At 50.6% G+C, this 17,537-nt stretch overlaps 1 protein-coding gene across 1 annotated transcript in view; it reads right to left on the reverse strand.

Annotated features, from left to right (window-relative positions):
* The window catches only part of BACE2 (beta-secretase 2), an 83,868-nt gene that overhangs the window by 13,223 nt on the left and 53,108 nt on the right, over positions 1 to 17,537 (reverse strand). Inside the window, exons 3-8 of the mRNA XM_084801819.1 lie at positions 16,863 to 17,079; positions 11,957 to 12,085; positions 10,694 to 10,828; positions 9,591 to 9,692; positions 2,452 to 2,601; positions 373 to 541 (exon numbers count right to left, since the gene is read on the reverse strand). Coding sequence (XP_084657945.1) covers positions 373 to 541; positions 2,452 to 2,601; positions 9,591 to 9,692; positions 10,694 to 10,828; positions 11,957 to 12,085; positions 16,863 to 17,079 — 902 coding nt within the window. The remainder of the gene's footprint in view (positions 1 to 372; positions 542 to 2,451; positions 2,602 to 9,590; positions 9,693 to 10,693; positions 10,829 to 11,956; positions 12,086 to 16,862; positions 17,080 to 17,537) is intronic.

Raw genomic sequence — 17,537 nt, forward strand, 5'->3', positions numbered from 1 at the left:
GTCATCCTGAGGAGTGACAGTTGAGACTGTCCTCTGGCCTGTACATGCATGCGCACACATGTGTACTGTCATGTGCACATGTGAACCTGTATAACACACACACAGACACACACATGTGCACTGTCATGTGCACATGTGAACCTGTATAACACATACACAGACACACACACACACACACACACACACACACACACACACGTACAGATCACCTCTTTTCATTTTTCAACAAGCCTCTGAGCTATTTCGGTGGTAAGATCTGGTCACATGGCAAACAGTTCAACACACCCAGCAAGCCACTAAGATTCCTCCAGGTGGGTGCATTTACCAGGGTCCTCTTTTTAGGGAGCTCCTGTGCTATGCAGGCACACTCACCTGCACAGGGACTCACGGCGAACCCCACTCTCTTCCGAGCTCTGTCAAAGACCACGTAGAAGCCCTCCATCACGGTGGCACCGATGACCAGCGCATTTGTAGAAGAGGAGATACCGAAACGGTAGCATTTGTAATTGAGGCCAGCTCCCATCATGGGTTGTATGTAGAGCTGTTTGTTTAAGAAGTGAGGGCAAAGACTCAGGACAAAGCATGGGTTAGACATGAGCTTAAAACTGCAGGTCCCGCCCTGCTCACAGCCCCCAACGGTCAGGAGAGACAAAATGACACCATCCCGGGCATCCCGGGCATGAGAGCAAACGTGTCTCAATAAACTTTATTTTTTAAAGATTTTTGCTTTTAATTTTAATTATGTGTATATGTGCATGTGTCTGAGTGTGGGTTTGTGCACACGGAATGCACTGCTTCATCCCAGGGGGCTGACTTTGTGGTAGCCATCTTGTACTATTAGGCATCTGTCAGCAAGCACTGCCTCAAGCAAAGCCCCACTTAGCTCTGCCCTAGTCTGGGGACCTCAGCCTGGAGCAAGCCTTGGCAAATGTGTGTTAAATGAATGTTGGGGTGACGCTTGGCCAGAGAGGACCTGAGTCAGGGAAAGGAAACCCTGGATTTAAGGTTTTTGATGTTGCCCAAAGTATGTGTACAATGCCCCCTCTCACCACCTAATAATGAGCAAACTACACAGAGGAAAAGATTATGTACCAATTATGAAGCGACTGGCAGGCATGAGCAAGTGGCCAGAGTGTGCTTGCATTTTTCAGTTGGTTATTCAGTGTTGTGTGTCCAGGAAGAAATCCAGACAATGGAATTGGGAGGCAAAAACAGGTTTAAGGCTAGTCAGCCTCAAATAAATAATTAAAGAATTCCAGATCATATATCTGGTAACCTATGAGGACACTTAATCTCTCTGGATCTCATAAAAAGACACTTGCCTACCTCAAACCAACACAGCATTACAGATTACTGGCAGTATTTAGCCCGAGAGCAAGCATATTTTCAAGGGCATATGAAGAAAGCCAGACTTTTCTGTTGGGCTAGAGTCTGTTTTAACCGTTAAAAAAAAAAAGTGTGTATGTGTGTGTGTGTGTGTGTGTGAGAGAGAGAGAGAGAGAGAGAGAGAGAGAGAGAGAGAGAGAGAGAGAGAGAGAGAGAGAGAGAAAGGGAGGGAAGGAGGGAGGGAGGGAGGGAGGGAGGGAGGGAGAACATGCTTGCGCTCCAAGCTCTGTTCTAAGATTCTGGTGACAGGAACCCTGAATCTGACCTCCTTAGTTAGATTTTAGGGAGGGAGAAGGCCAGGCAGCTAAGGGCAGCAGAGGACTCCAGGGAGCCACCTCTGGCAGGATAAGGAAGTGCAGCTCATGGGGGCGGGGCTTTAGCAGTTCAGTGGTCCATCTTCCCCCTCTTCCCCCCGCCCCCTCCCCAAAGACAGGAAAACAGGATAGAGAGAGCAGAGAAGACAGGAGATGTTGCTTTATGGAGCCTCTTGGGGAAAAGAGTTACTGCTGTTTACAGAAACTATGAGGCATTCACTTCTGACACTCCAGCTTTGCTGATACAAAGACAAAGGAGAAGTGGAGCTATGGTAGATGTCGCAAACACCCTCAAGTTCTTTCCCTTTCCTTATGGCTATGCCCCGAGGCTGTGCGTCTCCCCACAATGAGAGGAGAGACTGTGTCCCCAGCTCTAGAATCTAGGTCCTCTTCAGGTTCCTCTGGGTGACATCAGGGAGGGAAAGGGGCTAAGACACCAGGGCTGCATGGGAGTCTTTCCTCTCAGAACCCCACTGCCGCCCACGCCATCTGACGATGGAAGGACACGTGGGATGGCTGTGCCAGTAACCTGACCCCAGACATGTGAGGTGAGCCAAGAGCATCTCAGGCTCAAGCCGAGGCAGGCCCACTCCTGCTGACCAGGGCTATAGGAGGCAGGCTGACAGAGGCCAGCAGCCCTGCAGGGTCAGTGTGGTGGCATCTCTGTGGCCACGAGTGCCTAGTGAACATGAGATTTGGTTTTGTGAGTTACGTGTGAGAATAAGGAGAAGAGCACAAAGCAGACTTGTACCTGTGGCAGAATGGTGAGTCGGAAGGAGCGACTGGAGTTCTCGTCCCTTAGGTAGATAGAGATCTTAGGGAAATACGCCCACGGTGTCTCAGAGTTTGTCCAGCATGCCAGCTGGGCCCCCGTCCAGAAGCCATTGGAGAACTCTGGAATCTGGACAACACAGATCCCGTGAGAAGCAGGGAGCAGCCTGGTGCATAACAGGAAACAGGTCCCAGTGCTCGACGCCCACGGGGATAAACAACATCTCATTTAGACAGAGTGACAGGGACATCAGTCTTCTGGAAGAGCGATGCTGATGACACAATAATAATTATTAAAACTGCTAAGACACCCAGATCACTTCCTGGGATTAGGCACTGTTATAAACACTTGGCAAATGACAGCTCTACTCTTCCAACACAGCAACCTGTGAGTGTGGTAATGTTCCCTCTCTTCGTTACCGGGGGTGGGGGTGGGGGTGGGGAGGGGAACCAATGCACAGAGAAGTGTGACAACTTTCCCAAGGCCTCACAGCAACAAGCCTTAAAAAAAAAAAAAGAAATTCTTAAATATACCTATTATAGTTTCATTTCTGTTGCTGTGATAAAGTATCCTGACAAAAAGCAACTTAGGGGCTGGGCATTGTGGTGGCACATGCCTTTAAACCCAGCACTTGGGAGGCAGAGGCAGGCGGATCTTCATGAGTTCAAGGCCAGCCTGGTCTGCAAAGTGAGTCTAGGACAGGCAAGGCTACATAGAGAAACCCTGTCTCAAAACAACAACAACAACAACAACAACAACCAAACGATAATGACAACAACAACAAAAACCAAACAAACAAAAAAGCAACTCAGAGGAAAGGAGATTATTATTCCTCTTACAATGCAGGTCACAGTTCATTATGGCAAACAAGTGACGGGTGGGAGGGTGTAGCAGCTGGCCACATTATGTTCACAGCTGAGAGAGGAGAGAAACTGGCTTGTGCTGCCTGACTGCCTTCATCCAGTTTTCTAAATTCTTAGGGACTGGTGCCACCTACAGTGGGCTGAACAATCTAGACAATCCCCACAGGCCAACCTCATCTGGATAATTCTTCAACTGCTTTTCTCTTCCCTCAGAGACAACCCTGAGGAACGCGAAGGGAAATCCTATTGACACCCAGCATCAAAAGAGAGCCACCTGTGCCTCCCATCCAGAACTGGGAAGGTGGTGCCACTCACCCACTTCCACCTGCAGGGGAAGTAATGGGATCCTTACACTTGTGCCATCTCAGCCTCAGGTGCCAGGGTGTGTCTGGGCCATATGTTGGCGGAAGGAATGTGCCTGACAGAGCCAAGGGGGTTGGACTGTCACCAGTGGAGCTTCCCAGGCAAGAAGCTCAGGGCTAAGAGTGAGAGAAGGGTGTACAGCAAAGGTTGACAGGATACTGCCCGTTGAGGACCAGGGACGGAAAGAGAGGTGAGGAGAAGCTGACAGGGAACACAGTGCTGCTGAGGAGCAGTCAAAGCCCGCACTCCATCTACCCATGTCTGTCCTCAGCTACACCTTAGGGGTGACTAAGTGGCTTGTGTGCGGCTCATCTGTGCCCTGGGTTCTCTGAGTCTAGGGAATCACTGGGATAGATGTGTACCCTAGAGTGACTAGCAGATGGCAGCAGGGGACAAGAGGCTATTCCTGAGATCGGGAGAAGCCAGGGCCAGGGGCCAGTCCTGAGAAATAGGTGACACCTTGTCGATGCCGCCCCCGACCAGCAGGAAAGACACCAACACCGGGAACTCTTCTTGCAGCAGTTTTATTCAGGATCCTGAAGTGACCCCGGGAAAAGCTCCCACAGAACCTTTAATAGTGTACCTGGTCCTATCAGAGACTGCCACGTTGTCCCTCCTGGTTGGTGCGTTCAGATCATGCCACCTCACGCTATGCCTTGTTCAAATCACGCCACCTCACGCCATGCCTTCAGGCATGCGCATAAGGGGGGGGCTTGCTCAATGCGCATGCACATAAGGTTTACTCACTGCGCATGCGCAAAAAGGGGTGCACTGTGCATGCGCAAAAAGGGGCACATTGCGCCGGGGAAGCAGCAGGGGGCGCTGCTATCTGTGGCTCTCCACAACACCAACACCTGAATGCTGTGTGCAATGACAGCATGTGCTAGGTGTCACTACCCACCACGCTCTGGGGCAGGAAGCCACCTGTTAATCCTCTCATACAGTTAGGGTAGGCTCGTAAGGTTCATAAAGCTGGTGTTAATACACTTTTGTCTTTTACAGAAGTGATGGATTGCCAAAAGAATAACAGGGCCCTTTCCCTGATGAGCTAATCCTGATGGGGGACTCATCGTCTTGTTGGATTTGACAGAGGTAAGAGTGCCTGGTCCTCCAGGGAGTGCCCAGCGTCTCAGCAAAGCACATGACTAGCTCCAATGTGTAAGGAAGAGTGACTCCCAACGAGGCCAGGCAAGTGACCAAGATGGAACAGATCAGATCTGGAGCTGTATTCTCTGTCCCTGAAAATATGCCTGATGGTCTCCCCAGGGGCTACTGTATTCCAACCTCAGGCCAGGTTTAAAGTTGGAAGACACTTTGTGTGGGTACCACTTTGATAGTGGGCTCTATAGCCAAGGAGGAGCTGAGCTGAGCCACAGCTGAGCTGGACAGGCTCCAGAAGATTGCTTTTAAAAACAGACCTAGAAACCATTCCTTTCTACACTCTGCTTGAAGGACACACACTGAGGGATAAGAGCACAGACTTCACAGTTCTTCTGGATCTAGGCCTCTGATTAAATAGGAAGAAACCGAAATCAAGCATTTGGGTGTCCATGAGCCCTGTAGATAAAGAGGACCAACGCCTAGAGGCCCTGTGCTGTAAGATGAAGGATGCACACCCACTAGGACACGCCCTGCCCAAGCTGACGATCTCCTGCCTTTCTTCCCCTGTGCAGGTGCTGAATGAAATCATGGGATAATTTTAGACACAGCAAACAAATGCCGTAACTCCTGGCCTCTGTCTCGTGCTTTGCTTAGGTCATCAGATGCTGAGATGATCTCAAGGCACGAACCCTCACCCCCTCCACACACCTACCCAGGCTGTATGACAGGGCTGGATGTGTGGCATGCTGGATGTACACCTGACGCTCCACACTGGCCCCCGTGACTCCTGTAAATCCTTTAGAGCTGAGAATAAAAAGCCTGATGGAGCTTACACTACTCCCTCAGAGGACATACTTATATTTAAGCACTGGGCATATGCTCCTTATCTTAAGTAGGGTCTGATTTTTAGCAAGCATTCTAACTTTACAGCATGGAAAGACTGACTTGGCATTTTTGGGGGGTGTAGCAGCTGTTGGCTAAGATAGGGGATTTGTTCTGTTTTTGGCATAGTTTCTCTGGACCACTGCCTGACACTGGAAACCAAACCCTGGGCACACATTCTCGCTGGGTGCTCTTCTCATACAGACTCAGACTTCTGCACTCGGAGGCCAGGCTCACCGAAGCCCCTCCTGTTCCTGACCGAAGCCCCTCCTGTTCCTGACCAAAGCCCCTCCTGTTCCTGGCCGAAGCCCCTCCTGTTCCTGACCGAAGCCCCTCCTGTTCCTGGCCGAAGCCCCTCCCTCCTGTCCCTGAATCTCTACTGGAGTCTGACACGCAGTCGTCGTTATCTGCTTTCCAGTCAGCGGCTGAGATTTGGTTGATGCAGTCTCACTCTGGCCCCGTTGCCAGCGTCACCTGCAGGCTCTGGGCCCAAAATGCTCATGTTCGGTCCTAGCATAGACATGAGAAAGACAGGGGTGTCCCCCCACCTCTCTCTGGGCACAGGGGGCTGTTAAAAGCATCAGTTACAAGATCTGTCAACGCCAAGTTTGTATTTTAAGTACTCCCATGATGCTCATCTTCCTGTCAATAAGCAAAGGTTTGGGGACAGAGCAATTTGACTCCCTAGTTAGCAGCTGATGCGTTCCCTCTTGCTGCTTTGCCTTTTTTTTTTTTTAATTTTTTAATTTTATTTTATGTGCATTGGTGTTTTGCCTGTATGAGGGTGTCAGATCTTGGAGTTACAGACAGTTGTGAGCTGCCATGTGGGTGCTGGGAATTGAACCTGGGTCCTTCGGAAGAGCAGACAGTGCCCTGAACCGCTGAGCCATCCATCTCTCCAGCTCTGCCTGTCTCAAGCAAAAGAATTATCAGCCAGCAGCCAGCTGGACTGACTGCCTTAGGCCAGGATTGGCCTCATTCCTCAGTGCCTTCAGACTAAGCAAAGATTGTAGGGACCACCCCCACTCCTAAAGACACAACCTAAGCCAGGGCTGTTTGAAACAGTCACCACCAGACTGTCGTGACAAGCCTGGGTCAACTTTAGAAGTTCCCACAACCAGGTAAAGTAGTGAAGAAAAGGTATTGTCTAAAATGCTAAGAGGCAAGGCTAGGATTGGTCCAAGCAAATGGTGGCGATTGGTTCAGAGCAAATGTCCGTTAGTGGACAAATGCTGTGATTGGTCCAAACACCTTTTCTTGAGCTGTGCACGCAGGCTGCTGAGGGTTGGCTGGGATACCCATTTCCCGTCCTGAGAAGGTCAGGCATTGCTAAAAGGCCAGTGACAATAGTCACATACAGCCGCTGGCTGGCACCGACAATCCCAGTTGGAGTCAAGTAATAGGATGCTCCTGGTCCCCAGGAAAGACAGTAAGTGGGGAAGATCTGAGCCAATCAGCAAGGCCTAATGCCGCTGGACTGTAATTCTGGACTGTGACTGGCCAGTCTGTAAGGTTACGCACCTGTGATTTCTCCTTAGTCCACCCAATCAAATTAGATGATAATACGTCCTCTTGGACGCCCCTAATTCCCTATAAAAAGGCCTGCACACCCTAGGCCTTACAGAGTGGCAGGGGGGTGCGTTCAGGTGGCGGAGTAGGTCGCCGCCATTTTGTGTGGTTGGCTGACCCCTGCATGCTGGCTGTGTCTGCACAATAAATGCTCTTTGGTTTCACATGCTACTTGAGTCTGGGGTGTTCCTTCAGCTATATATACATTTGGATACTTTGAGAAGTGTGGGCCAAGCTAACGTGGAGAAATACCAGCAGAGGGCAGCACCGGTGACACAGCCAAGTAAGAGAGGCAGCAGACAGCAGGGCAGAGTCAGCCAAGCTGTGAATGCTGAAAGGAGACTGATTGCTTCATGGAAGATGTGCTGGGCACCCTGGCCTCCCAAGTAGCCCTCATGTAGCCCTCACGGGTCATCCCGCCTGGCAGCCAAGCAGTGGAAGAAGAGCTAGATACACACACAGGTGACAGTAATAGGTAACCGATGGAGATGCACAGAGAGAAACAGTCTCAACAGATACACGGGGTAGCAGGGGGCTCCCCCAGGGTTCCCTGCTACCCAACAGAGGAAACAGGGCGGGGCTTAGCTTTACTTGATGTGTGCGCAACTTGGAGTGTTATCCATTTGTTGGGATTCTGGGAACTGATTCAATGCCTGCATCTGACATGACTTCCTTGCGGGATTTAGAACGCCTTGTGGGGAGGTGGCTAAGGTGGGGGTGCAGCCCAGCTGGAAGAGGCACTGAAGGAGGAGCTTTATGGTGTCCTAGCCGTCTCCTGTTCCCGTCCTCTGTGTCCTGTCTGGCATGATGTGGGCTTTTCTGCTCTGTAGCAGTTTCCCCACCATGATGGGCTGACACCTCTGAAAACCATAAACAACGTATGTCCATCTGTGTGTGTGAGGTGCGTGTACCCGTCATGAACAAGTAATAATAAGTACATCCCCTCTGACCCTTTTAAAAATGTGTATGTGGTATGAACGAGTCAAAGCATGTATGCTTGCAGGCATGTGCTCATTGTACGCAGGTGCAATTGCAAGTGTGCATGTGTGTGTTGTGCTGGTTAGTTTACTGTCAACTTCACACAAGCCTAAACATATCTGAGAAGGGCTCTTAACTGAGATTGGCCCACTAGATTGGCCTGCAATGCATTTTCTTGGTTGATGACTGATGTAGGAGGACCAGGCTCACTGTGGGCAGGACCACTCCTCACAAGCGGGTTTGGGTACTATATGGGGGCTGAGGAAGCCATAGGGAGCAAGCGAATAGGCAGCACTCCTCCACGGCCTCTGCATCAGCTCCTGCCTACGGTCTGGGGGCATCACAGCCACTGTGTCATCACAGCCACCGTGTCATCACAGCCCAGTGCTTCTCTTACGGGTCTGTGGTGGCACTGCTGTGAGCATGCCTACTGTATTGATAGCGTGCCTACTGTGCTGATAGCTGTTCACTGGCTTATGCACTGGGCACCACACTTTTCATAGTTGTTTTGTGTACTTCTACTTATAAAGTTTAATGCAAACTCATATGCTGTGCTACACAGCAGTAGCTGCATGCCATTTTTAATGTTTCACTTATTTTTTTAAAGACTTTGTTAATTACTATTATTATGAAACACATGTGGGGGCACATGCAAAGGGGTCACACATGTGACACAGCATCTATGCGGAGGACAACTTTGTGGAGTTGGTTCTCTCTTTCCACCTTTCATGCGTTCTGTGGATCCAAATCGGGATGTCAGACTTGAACGGCAAGCACCTTTCTACCCAGTAAGCCATCTTGTCCACCCTCTGTCTGGTGCTTGGCCCACATCACCCAGTTTTGTGTAAGTACAACCCATGATACTTGCCAGTGCTGTCCCCTAGACCATATTTCTGTCTTTAAGCATCACATGATATAACCATACTGAAGATGATGTTTTTTACCTAAAAAAAAAAATTCTCGCTGGATGGTGGTGGTGCGCACTCGGGAGGCCGAGGCAGGTGGATCGCTGTGAGTTCAAGGCCAGCCTGGTCTACAAAGTGAGTCCAAGAAAACCAAGGCTACACAGAGAAACCCTGTCTTGAAAAAACCAAAAATAAAAATAAAAAAAAAGTTCTTGTGTCAACTCAAATATCAGTTAGAACACCGGAAGCATCGCACACCCGGATCCAAACCCTCTGAAGTGGACACAGAGGTAGTGCAGACAGGGTCACACCAAAAAGCAGCTTCACCAGCGAGCCTCACAAGCAACAGCTTGCAACACGACCCACTCTAAAATCCCCAGAGCACTGCGCACCAGCTCAGAGACTTACAACACACGGATGTGCTCTAGGAGATTCCCGAGCACCTTTTGGGACTCACCAGGGATGTGCGCGCCACAGCTTCCACCACCGCGTCAAACACCTTCTGGGGCAGGCGCAGGAGCGTGGTGCCACTGTCCACAATCGCCTTGTCTGCGTTGTACTGAAATGGGGAAGGGAGAGGGCGCTGAGCAGGGCTGTGTCCCTCATCCACACACCATGACCCCATTTCCATCCCACGGCCACGGTAGCTCAGTGGTGGCTATGAGCCACTTTACACTCCAGAGCTCAGGCGTCAGAGGCCACCCATGTGGCAGGACCATGATCCAGAGCTTTAAGACAGAGATGCTTGCCTTCTTGCAGCTGCCCGAGTTGCTCTTCCTACTGCTGGGCAGAGGGGTGGACCACTGGCTTTTAGAAATAAAATGACCCTTTTAAAAGCTACTTCTACAAGCTGTTTAAAATCTGCTTTTCTATTTTTGGCCAATAGAAAAAGAGAAGGACAACCCTCAAAGGATATTCCCCATTTGCACTTGGGAAGGAAATTTATTAACAACACAAATATAATGCATAGTTTGTACTCCATTTCATATGATCCCTGGATTCTCCAGTGATAATTTAGGGCCTATGACACTGCAGACTTGCAACCCAACTCTATGGCACTGGGGCAAACGAACATTTATGAGAGATGTTTGTGACCCTGAGAATTCAGGGCAGTGTGGAGATGTGGAGGGGAAGAGCTACAGGGAGTTACACAGTCACTGGCTGGTGAGCTTCAGAAGCCATTCTAAATGGGTGCTTAGGGCTGAGATTGTCGTGATTCTAATGCCACAGTACAGACTGGGTGTGTGGCTAACGCAAGATGTAGTGTAACAGCTGTGTGTCTGCCTCGTGGCATTGTCAAGCAGGTACATCTTTAGGAGTCTTCTTCTAGTTAGAGTTGTGTGTGTGTGTGTGTGTGTGTGTGTGTGTGTGTGTGCGCGCGCGCGCACGCGCGCGCCCATGTGTAATTTGCTGATTTGAACTCATCACAGATAAAGGCTCTATGTCTTCTCCTGCAAGGATCTTCTGAGCTACCCTGTAGTGTGTGACACACCTCCTGAGTTCCAGGTACCAATTAAATGCTGAGCTTCTTCAGCACCCATAGGGATGGGGTACACTCACCTCTCTGCAGTCCAGGTTGAGGCTCTGCCCTCCGATTTCCAATTTCAGGATCTCTATCTGATAGTACCATTCCTCTTTGATTGGGGTATACCAGATGTCTCCTTTATACAGACTTGGTTCGATCCCACCCAGGACCTGGGGGAGAAAACAGTTATGGGTTTAAGAGGTAAAAACTATGTGGCTACATTAGTAGCTTCCATAGAGAAGCATTTACTCAGGATAGAACATCACTCAAAATGGTACTTTCACTCTACTCTGATGTTCTACAGCAAAGAGTGATGCCTGAAAAATTCCGCATTTATGGAAGGCTGGAGACGGGGGTGGGGGTTGGGGGTGAGGAGGTCATGTCTCACAGTTCTTTGCCCTAGACTGATAAAGATGCTCCACTGGTGTCTGAGGCACACAGCTCCAGCTTCACAAACAGATGCAGTTAGATGGCTAACCATGCTGGCTGGCATTGATTTACTGCCTCAGAAGTCACAGATGAGGCAAACAGACCACAAGACTTCCTAACTGAGACACTGTTTTGTTACCCTACAACCCGAGGCCACCCTGTCCCTTCAGAAGGAGACAACAAAAGTGCCTGGGGCAGGTGGACTGTTAGTCAAAGGCCATGGCTGGTGCTGGTCCTGCTGCAGTGAGAACAGGGGCTAGACACACCTCCCCAAGACGTGTCTGTCCTTCTTGTCCTCTTCTGTGCCCTGGTCTCCCCTGCAGGGAAGCCTGGCCTGCACCCCCCTTCCCCCCGTGAGGTAGACTGCCACGAACCCATTTCATTCTAACATCTCTATTGGGTGGTATGTGCCTATGTAGGTGTGGAGCAAAGAGAAGGGAATGAAGTGGTGGGAGAGAGGGGAAAGACATGGCAGTGGTGTCTCCCATCAAGTATGTGAAATCATAGGTGTATATGCCCTCCCCGGAGGGGGGCCACCGGCTGCACCTCCCCGTTCTTCCCACCGAAAGGCAGCTGCTTAGGATGCTCTCAAAGAGCAGTAGGACAACTGGGCTGGAACCTGGAGAACAATGACCACATATTTCTAGAGGGCAGGACCATTATCCATCTTCTAAAGGTTGTTAAGACAAAATGTTTTAAATTATCCTTAAATTCTGTTGTGGTGCCAACTATTTAGTAGCAGTCAAGCATTGCCTACATGGTTTCTGTATCGCTTTCTGTCCCATAGTTCTGATCTGTTTTTTAATAAAACAGAAAGCCCATCAAATTTGTGATTTTTTTTCATCCCTTTAAGACTGAAAGATACCCACAAGACTACCTCCGTTGGTACCAGATCCGGCTACTGGCAATCCAGCCCCGCACATCTGCATGGAGAAAACGTCTGGAATCTTTGCTTGGGCCACTAGGGAATCAAAGAAAGTCTCCAGAGAGCTTGATGGCTGCAGAAAGATGGGAAAGGCAGTTACTGCTTTGTGACCACTGTGAAGTCAAGGGTGACCTGGAGCAGGCAGTCTTTCTACAGAGAGCCTTTATGGTTAATTAGCACACATGCTGGAAACCAGGTGTGATCACTGGGGAGTCCCCCACCTTGCTTCCTCCCGTCTGGCTTTTAGGCTCTGACACAAAAGGATGACATCTCCAGGAACTATTAGGATGCCTCAAGCTGTTTATAATCCATCTCAGGAGAAGAGGTGTGTGAATGTGTGCTAGTGCGTTACTGACCTGAGCTTAGATACTTGAGGTAAGAGAAAACAGTTACCCTAGGAATCCTACGTGCTACCTCTCTCTATCACAGCCATCCTACATACAAATAGCCATTGACCCACAAGGACTATGTGCCTATATCCCAGCCCTGGTACTTCAGCCGTCACAAACTCCAGCAACTAGGGCATTCCCCACTGCAGGATTGCAGACCGCCTTTTCCTAGTACCTCTCCTGAACACAGCTCCATGTTTGGAGGGCATCTCTACTCTACAAGAGTCTCCAAGGTCAAGGGTTCTCCGAAACAGCTTTGGGCTAGGACAGACTAGCACTGCAGGTGCCAGAAGGAAGCTAGCAACAGACTTGAGTTTAGAATTTGCTCTCACAACTGGAAGACTCCAGGGCTGGCTACCATGAATTGCCAGAATTTTGTCTTTTGCTTTCATCTGAGGTAGAGTTTCACTATGTTGCCTAGGTTGCCCTTAAAACTCAACAATTCTCTTGCTTTGATCTTGAGAATAGCTGGGGTTGCAGGCCTGCACCACCATGCCCTGTTTGGGTTGTCAAGTTTCTCCAGGTAACTGTAATACTCAGCCATGGCAGCTGAAGCCCCGCCCATGGCCACACTGGGAGACTGTCTGCTTCCTGCCCATGGCCACACTGGAAGACTGGCTGCTTCCTGCTCATGGCCACGCTGGAGGACTGGCTGCTTCCTGCCCATGGCCACACTGGAAGACTGGCTGCTTCCTGCCCATGGCCACACTGGAGGACTGGCTGCTTCCTGCCCATGGCCACGCTGGAGGACTGGCTGCTTCCTGCCCATGGCCACGCTGGAGGACTGGCTGCTTCCTGCCCATGGCCACGCTGGAGGACTGGCTGCTTCCTGCCCATAGCCACGCTGGAGGACTGGCTGCTTCCTGCCCATGGCCACACTGGAAGCCTGGCTGCTTCCTGCCCATGGCCACGCTGGAGGACTGGCCGCTTCCTGCCCATAGCCACACTGGAGGACTGGCCGCTTCCTGCCCATGGCCACACTGGAAGACTGGCTGCTTCCTGCTCATGGCCACGCTGGAGGACTGGCTGCTTCCTGCCCATGGCCACACTGGAAGACTGGCTGCTTCCTGCCCATGGCCACACTGGAGGACTGGCTGCTTCCTGCCCATGGCCACGCTGGAGGACTGGCTGCTTCCTGCCCATGGCCACGCTGGAGGACTGGCTGCTTCCTGCCCATGGCCACGCTGGAGGACTGGCTGCTTCCTGCCCATAGCCACGCTGGAGGACTGGCTGCTTCCTGCCCATGGCCACGCTGGAAGCCTGGCTGCTTCCTGCCCATGGCCACGCTGGAGGACTGGCCGCTTCCTGCCCATAGCCACACTGGAGGACTGGCCGCTTCCTGCCCATGGCCACACTGGAAGACTGGCTGCTTCCTGCTCATGGCCACACTGGAAGACTGGCCGCTTCCTGCCCATGGCCACACTGGAAGACTGGCCGCTTCCTGCCCATGGCCACACTGGAGGACTGGCTGCTTCCTGCCCATGGCCACGCTGGAGGACTGGCTGCTTCCTGCCCATGGCCACGCTGGAAGACTGGCTGCTTCCTGCCCATGGCCACGCTGGAGGACTGGCTGCTTCCTGCCCATGGCCACGCTGGAGGACTGGCTGCTTCCTGCTCATGGCCACGCTGGGGGACTGGCTGCTTCCTGCCCATGGCTACGCTGGGGGACTGGCTGCTTCCTGCCCATGGCCACGCTGGGGGACTGGCTGCTTCCTGCCCATGGCCATGCTGGAGGACTGGCTGCTTCCTGCTCATGGCCACGCTGGAGGACTGGCTGCTTCCTGCCCATGGCCACGCTGGAGGACTGGCTGCTTCCTGCCCATGGCCATGCTGGAGGACTGGCTGCTTCCTGCCCATGGCTACGCTGGGGGACTGGCTGCTTCCTGCCCATGGCCATGCTGGAGGACTGGCTGCTTCCTGCCCATGGCCATGCTGGAGGACTGGCTGCTTCCTGCCCATGAGAATTTCAAGTTCCATTATCAATGAGATAGGAGGCTCCTCGCTTGCTCCGTCCATTTCTCTCTGGCCACTTGCTCCTTCCACCTCCACTCCTATAATCCTACCATGGATTTAGCACCGTCTCCCCATGTGACCTCTACAGAGAGAGAGACGAAGTCCACTGAGGGGCAGGAGGGGTGTGTGGGGGTTCACTGTGGACCTCTTTCCTGAGAGGCAGCAGAGGATGCATGCTTGGTTCATGTGTAGCCATCTGGTCCCGGCTAGGTCCTTACTCCCTTGTGTGGCAAATGTGATCACCGTTGCCTGACAGACTTGCTCTGGAGTTTAAGAGGCCTTTGAAGTCTTTGTGTCTCAAGACACGCACGCATAGTTCAGACACAGTTAGGCATTTTACCATAGGCATGGGCCTCAGAATCTCTGAAGGACTGAAAAAAATCTAGAGTTGCTCAGAACCAACCCTAAAGGACCCAGATCTAAGGAAGCATGCAGTGCGGCCTGGCATCTGCAGCATAAGATGCCCCCTAGTGGTTGTGATGAGAGCTACCTGGGACTCACCAGGAACACCCACACTAGGACCATTACCCAGTCCTTTCCAGCCACACTGTTCCAGAGATAAGACACCAGACCTAGGCCACCCAACTTGTTCTTTTAGATGCAGTTCTGAAGCTGCAGTAACCTTGGGATTTCATGGATGAGATGATTAAACAGTCATTTGGAGAGTCTAGATGCCTTCCAAGAAACCCCAAAGTTCTGTTCTCACGAAGGCCTTACACATTATTAATTCCATTTAATTTAGGATTATTCTTCAGGATAATCAGCATCTGTCATCCGTCATCCCTCATTTCCAGCCACTCAAAGATATGATTTGCACAAGGTCACATCATTAGCAGAAGGGACTTAGGAAGCTGGGATCCGTGGCAGTCTTCATATCTGTGAAGTCTGCCCACAGTGCCAAGTACAAAGGGGCTCTTGAGCCAGTCTTGGCTCTGCCACAGGATGAGAGTGGCCTGGGGCTCCTATTTCAACTGATGCTAAACCTCTCCATTGAAACAACCACATGTGTAAATGGGACACAAGGACCTCACAGGGTCTGTCTCACAGGAACATGGGCTGAGTGAATGACTATCTCATGATGTCCTCTGCCTGGGGTCTGACAGGCACTTGGTTAACCTTGCTCTTTTTCCAGGAGAAGCCAAGGGCTGGGAATGACTCATTGGTTGCCCACACACACCACTGCTAAAAGGCTGGAGCTGAGGGTGGGGGAAAATCTTTCCTGGGTTGTCCTGGGCCAGACAGATCCACCTGTTCATGTGGCTACATTCTTCCCTGCACTGAGCTAAGGCTAAAAGTGTAAGGCTGAGCCACTGAGCCAGGGAGTGGTACCCAGTGGATAGGCCAGGGCAGGTGACACATTCTGCTTTTCTCAAGTGCACACACAACTGCCTATCTCCCAAAGCCCAGGGTAGAATTCTCGCTGCATACCCTCTTTTAACACACCATTATTTCTTTTTATTGACCCAGGTACAAATATTGGAGATGACCCAATGTTGTCTTGCTTATCTTGAAAAGGCTGATTTTGTGAGCCCTGGCCATTTCTGCAGGGGGCGGCTATCCACAAGGCACCTGAGCATTTACCAGTTGCTGGTGTCTCCCCAGAGGTGCCCTGGGGTGACAGTACAGCAATATGGTGATCTCAGCTGTTGGCTTACAGTCATCCATAGGCCTCATCTTCATATGATCCTAAGAACTTAATTACATGTATGCTTCCCCTTAATGCCACCCTCATCAACACTTCTAAGAAAACTCCACAATCTAAAGGACTCAAATTTCTGCTGACATTTAAAAAACTAAAGTAAACAAACAAACAAAGAAACAAAAAACCAACAAAACTGAGCTTGAACTGTAGCTCAGTTGGTAATGGGCTTGCTGTACCTGCAAGAGCATTAAGACCTGAGGTTGATTCCCCAGATTTCATGTAAAAAAGTCAGACACAGCAACATATGCCAATAATCCAGCGCTGGGGAGGTGAGGATAGGAGGTTCCTGGGGTTTGCTGGACAGTCAGACTAACTGAATTGGCAAGTTGTGGTTCACTGAGAGACTGTTTCAAAAAATAAGGCAAAGAGTGACTGAGGAAAGCTAGTACCAACCTCTGGTCTCTATGCATTGTGGGATGCTCATCACCCCCAACACCTAGACAGACAGACAGACAGACACACACACACACACACACACACACAGAGAGAGAGAGAGAGAGAGAGAGAGAGAGAGAGAGAGAGAGAGAGAGAGAGAGAGAGAGAGAAAACATTATATCTTGAAATTAGCCTAAACTGCCAAAAGGCCTGGAAACTTCATTGTGTGAATGCTCAACTCTATTGGCTATGTGATTTTTAGCAGCTACCACCCAGGACAACCGAGGATCCCTGTGCTGGTCCCTTTAATGACTGGTTTTCATAGCCTCATTGATTCATATGATTAACTTGAACAGAAAGACTTGCCTTACCTTGGCCAAGGCAGCATAAGCAAGCCCAAGAATTCCATTCCATTTAATCCCAGGCAAAAAGAAGTTCTCTGACTCAAAAATTGTGGCAATGTTGACCAAGAAAGAGCTGTTGAAGCCTTTTGGGATGGTGACAACATCCTCACCAACCAAACCAGTCCAGCTTCCCTGTGTGTACTTCACAGTGACATCAAAGCCCTTGGGGTGGTACGTGCTGGATCTGCAGAAGAAAAGAAAAGCCAGTGATGTTCTGGCCACAGGCTTATGTCGTCTGAACCACAACCGTGACACAGCTGGCCATCATGGTTTGCAGTCCTGTACAGTCTATAGGAAGTGAGGCTCAGTAGAAAGTGGTGTCCATGTTGACCGAGGCACCATTCTTCTCCACAGACCCATAAGCAATGCCACATAAAAGGGAGGCCATGAGGTTGACATGTAACCCTGAACTGAAGTCTTCCCCCATGCTTAAGTCAAACCATCCACAGGTCTTATCCTGAGTCAGGTGCTTCACCTAGTCACATGGCTTTCTGAAGTACTAGTTACTGGGCTCAAGTTCTGCACAGAGAGAAGGGCTGTGTCATAGAGCAGAAGGTCCCATGAGCTTGTCTCAGTGTGGGATTGAGATTCATACAAGCCAAATGAAGTGACAAGACCAAGTCAGGGTCTTCCTAACTGTGT

The sequence above is a fragment of the Acomys minous genome, assembly GCF_964271855.1.
Source record: "Acomys minous genome assembly, chromosome: 11".
In the NCBI taxonomy this organism is placed as follows: Eukaryota; Metazoa; Chordata; class Mammalia; order Rodentia; family Muridae; genus Acomys; species Acomys minous.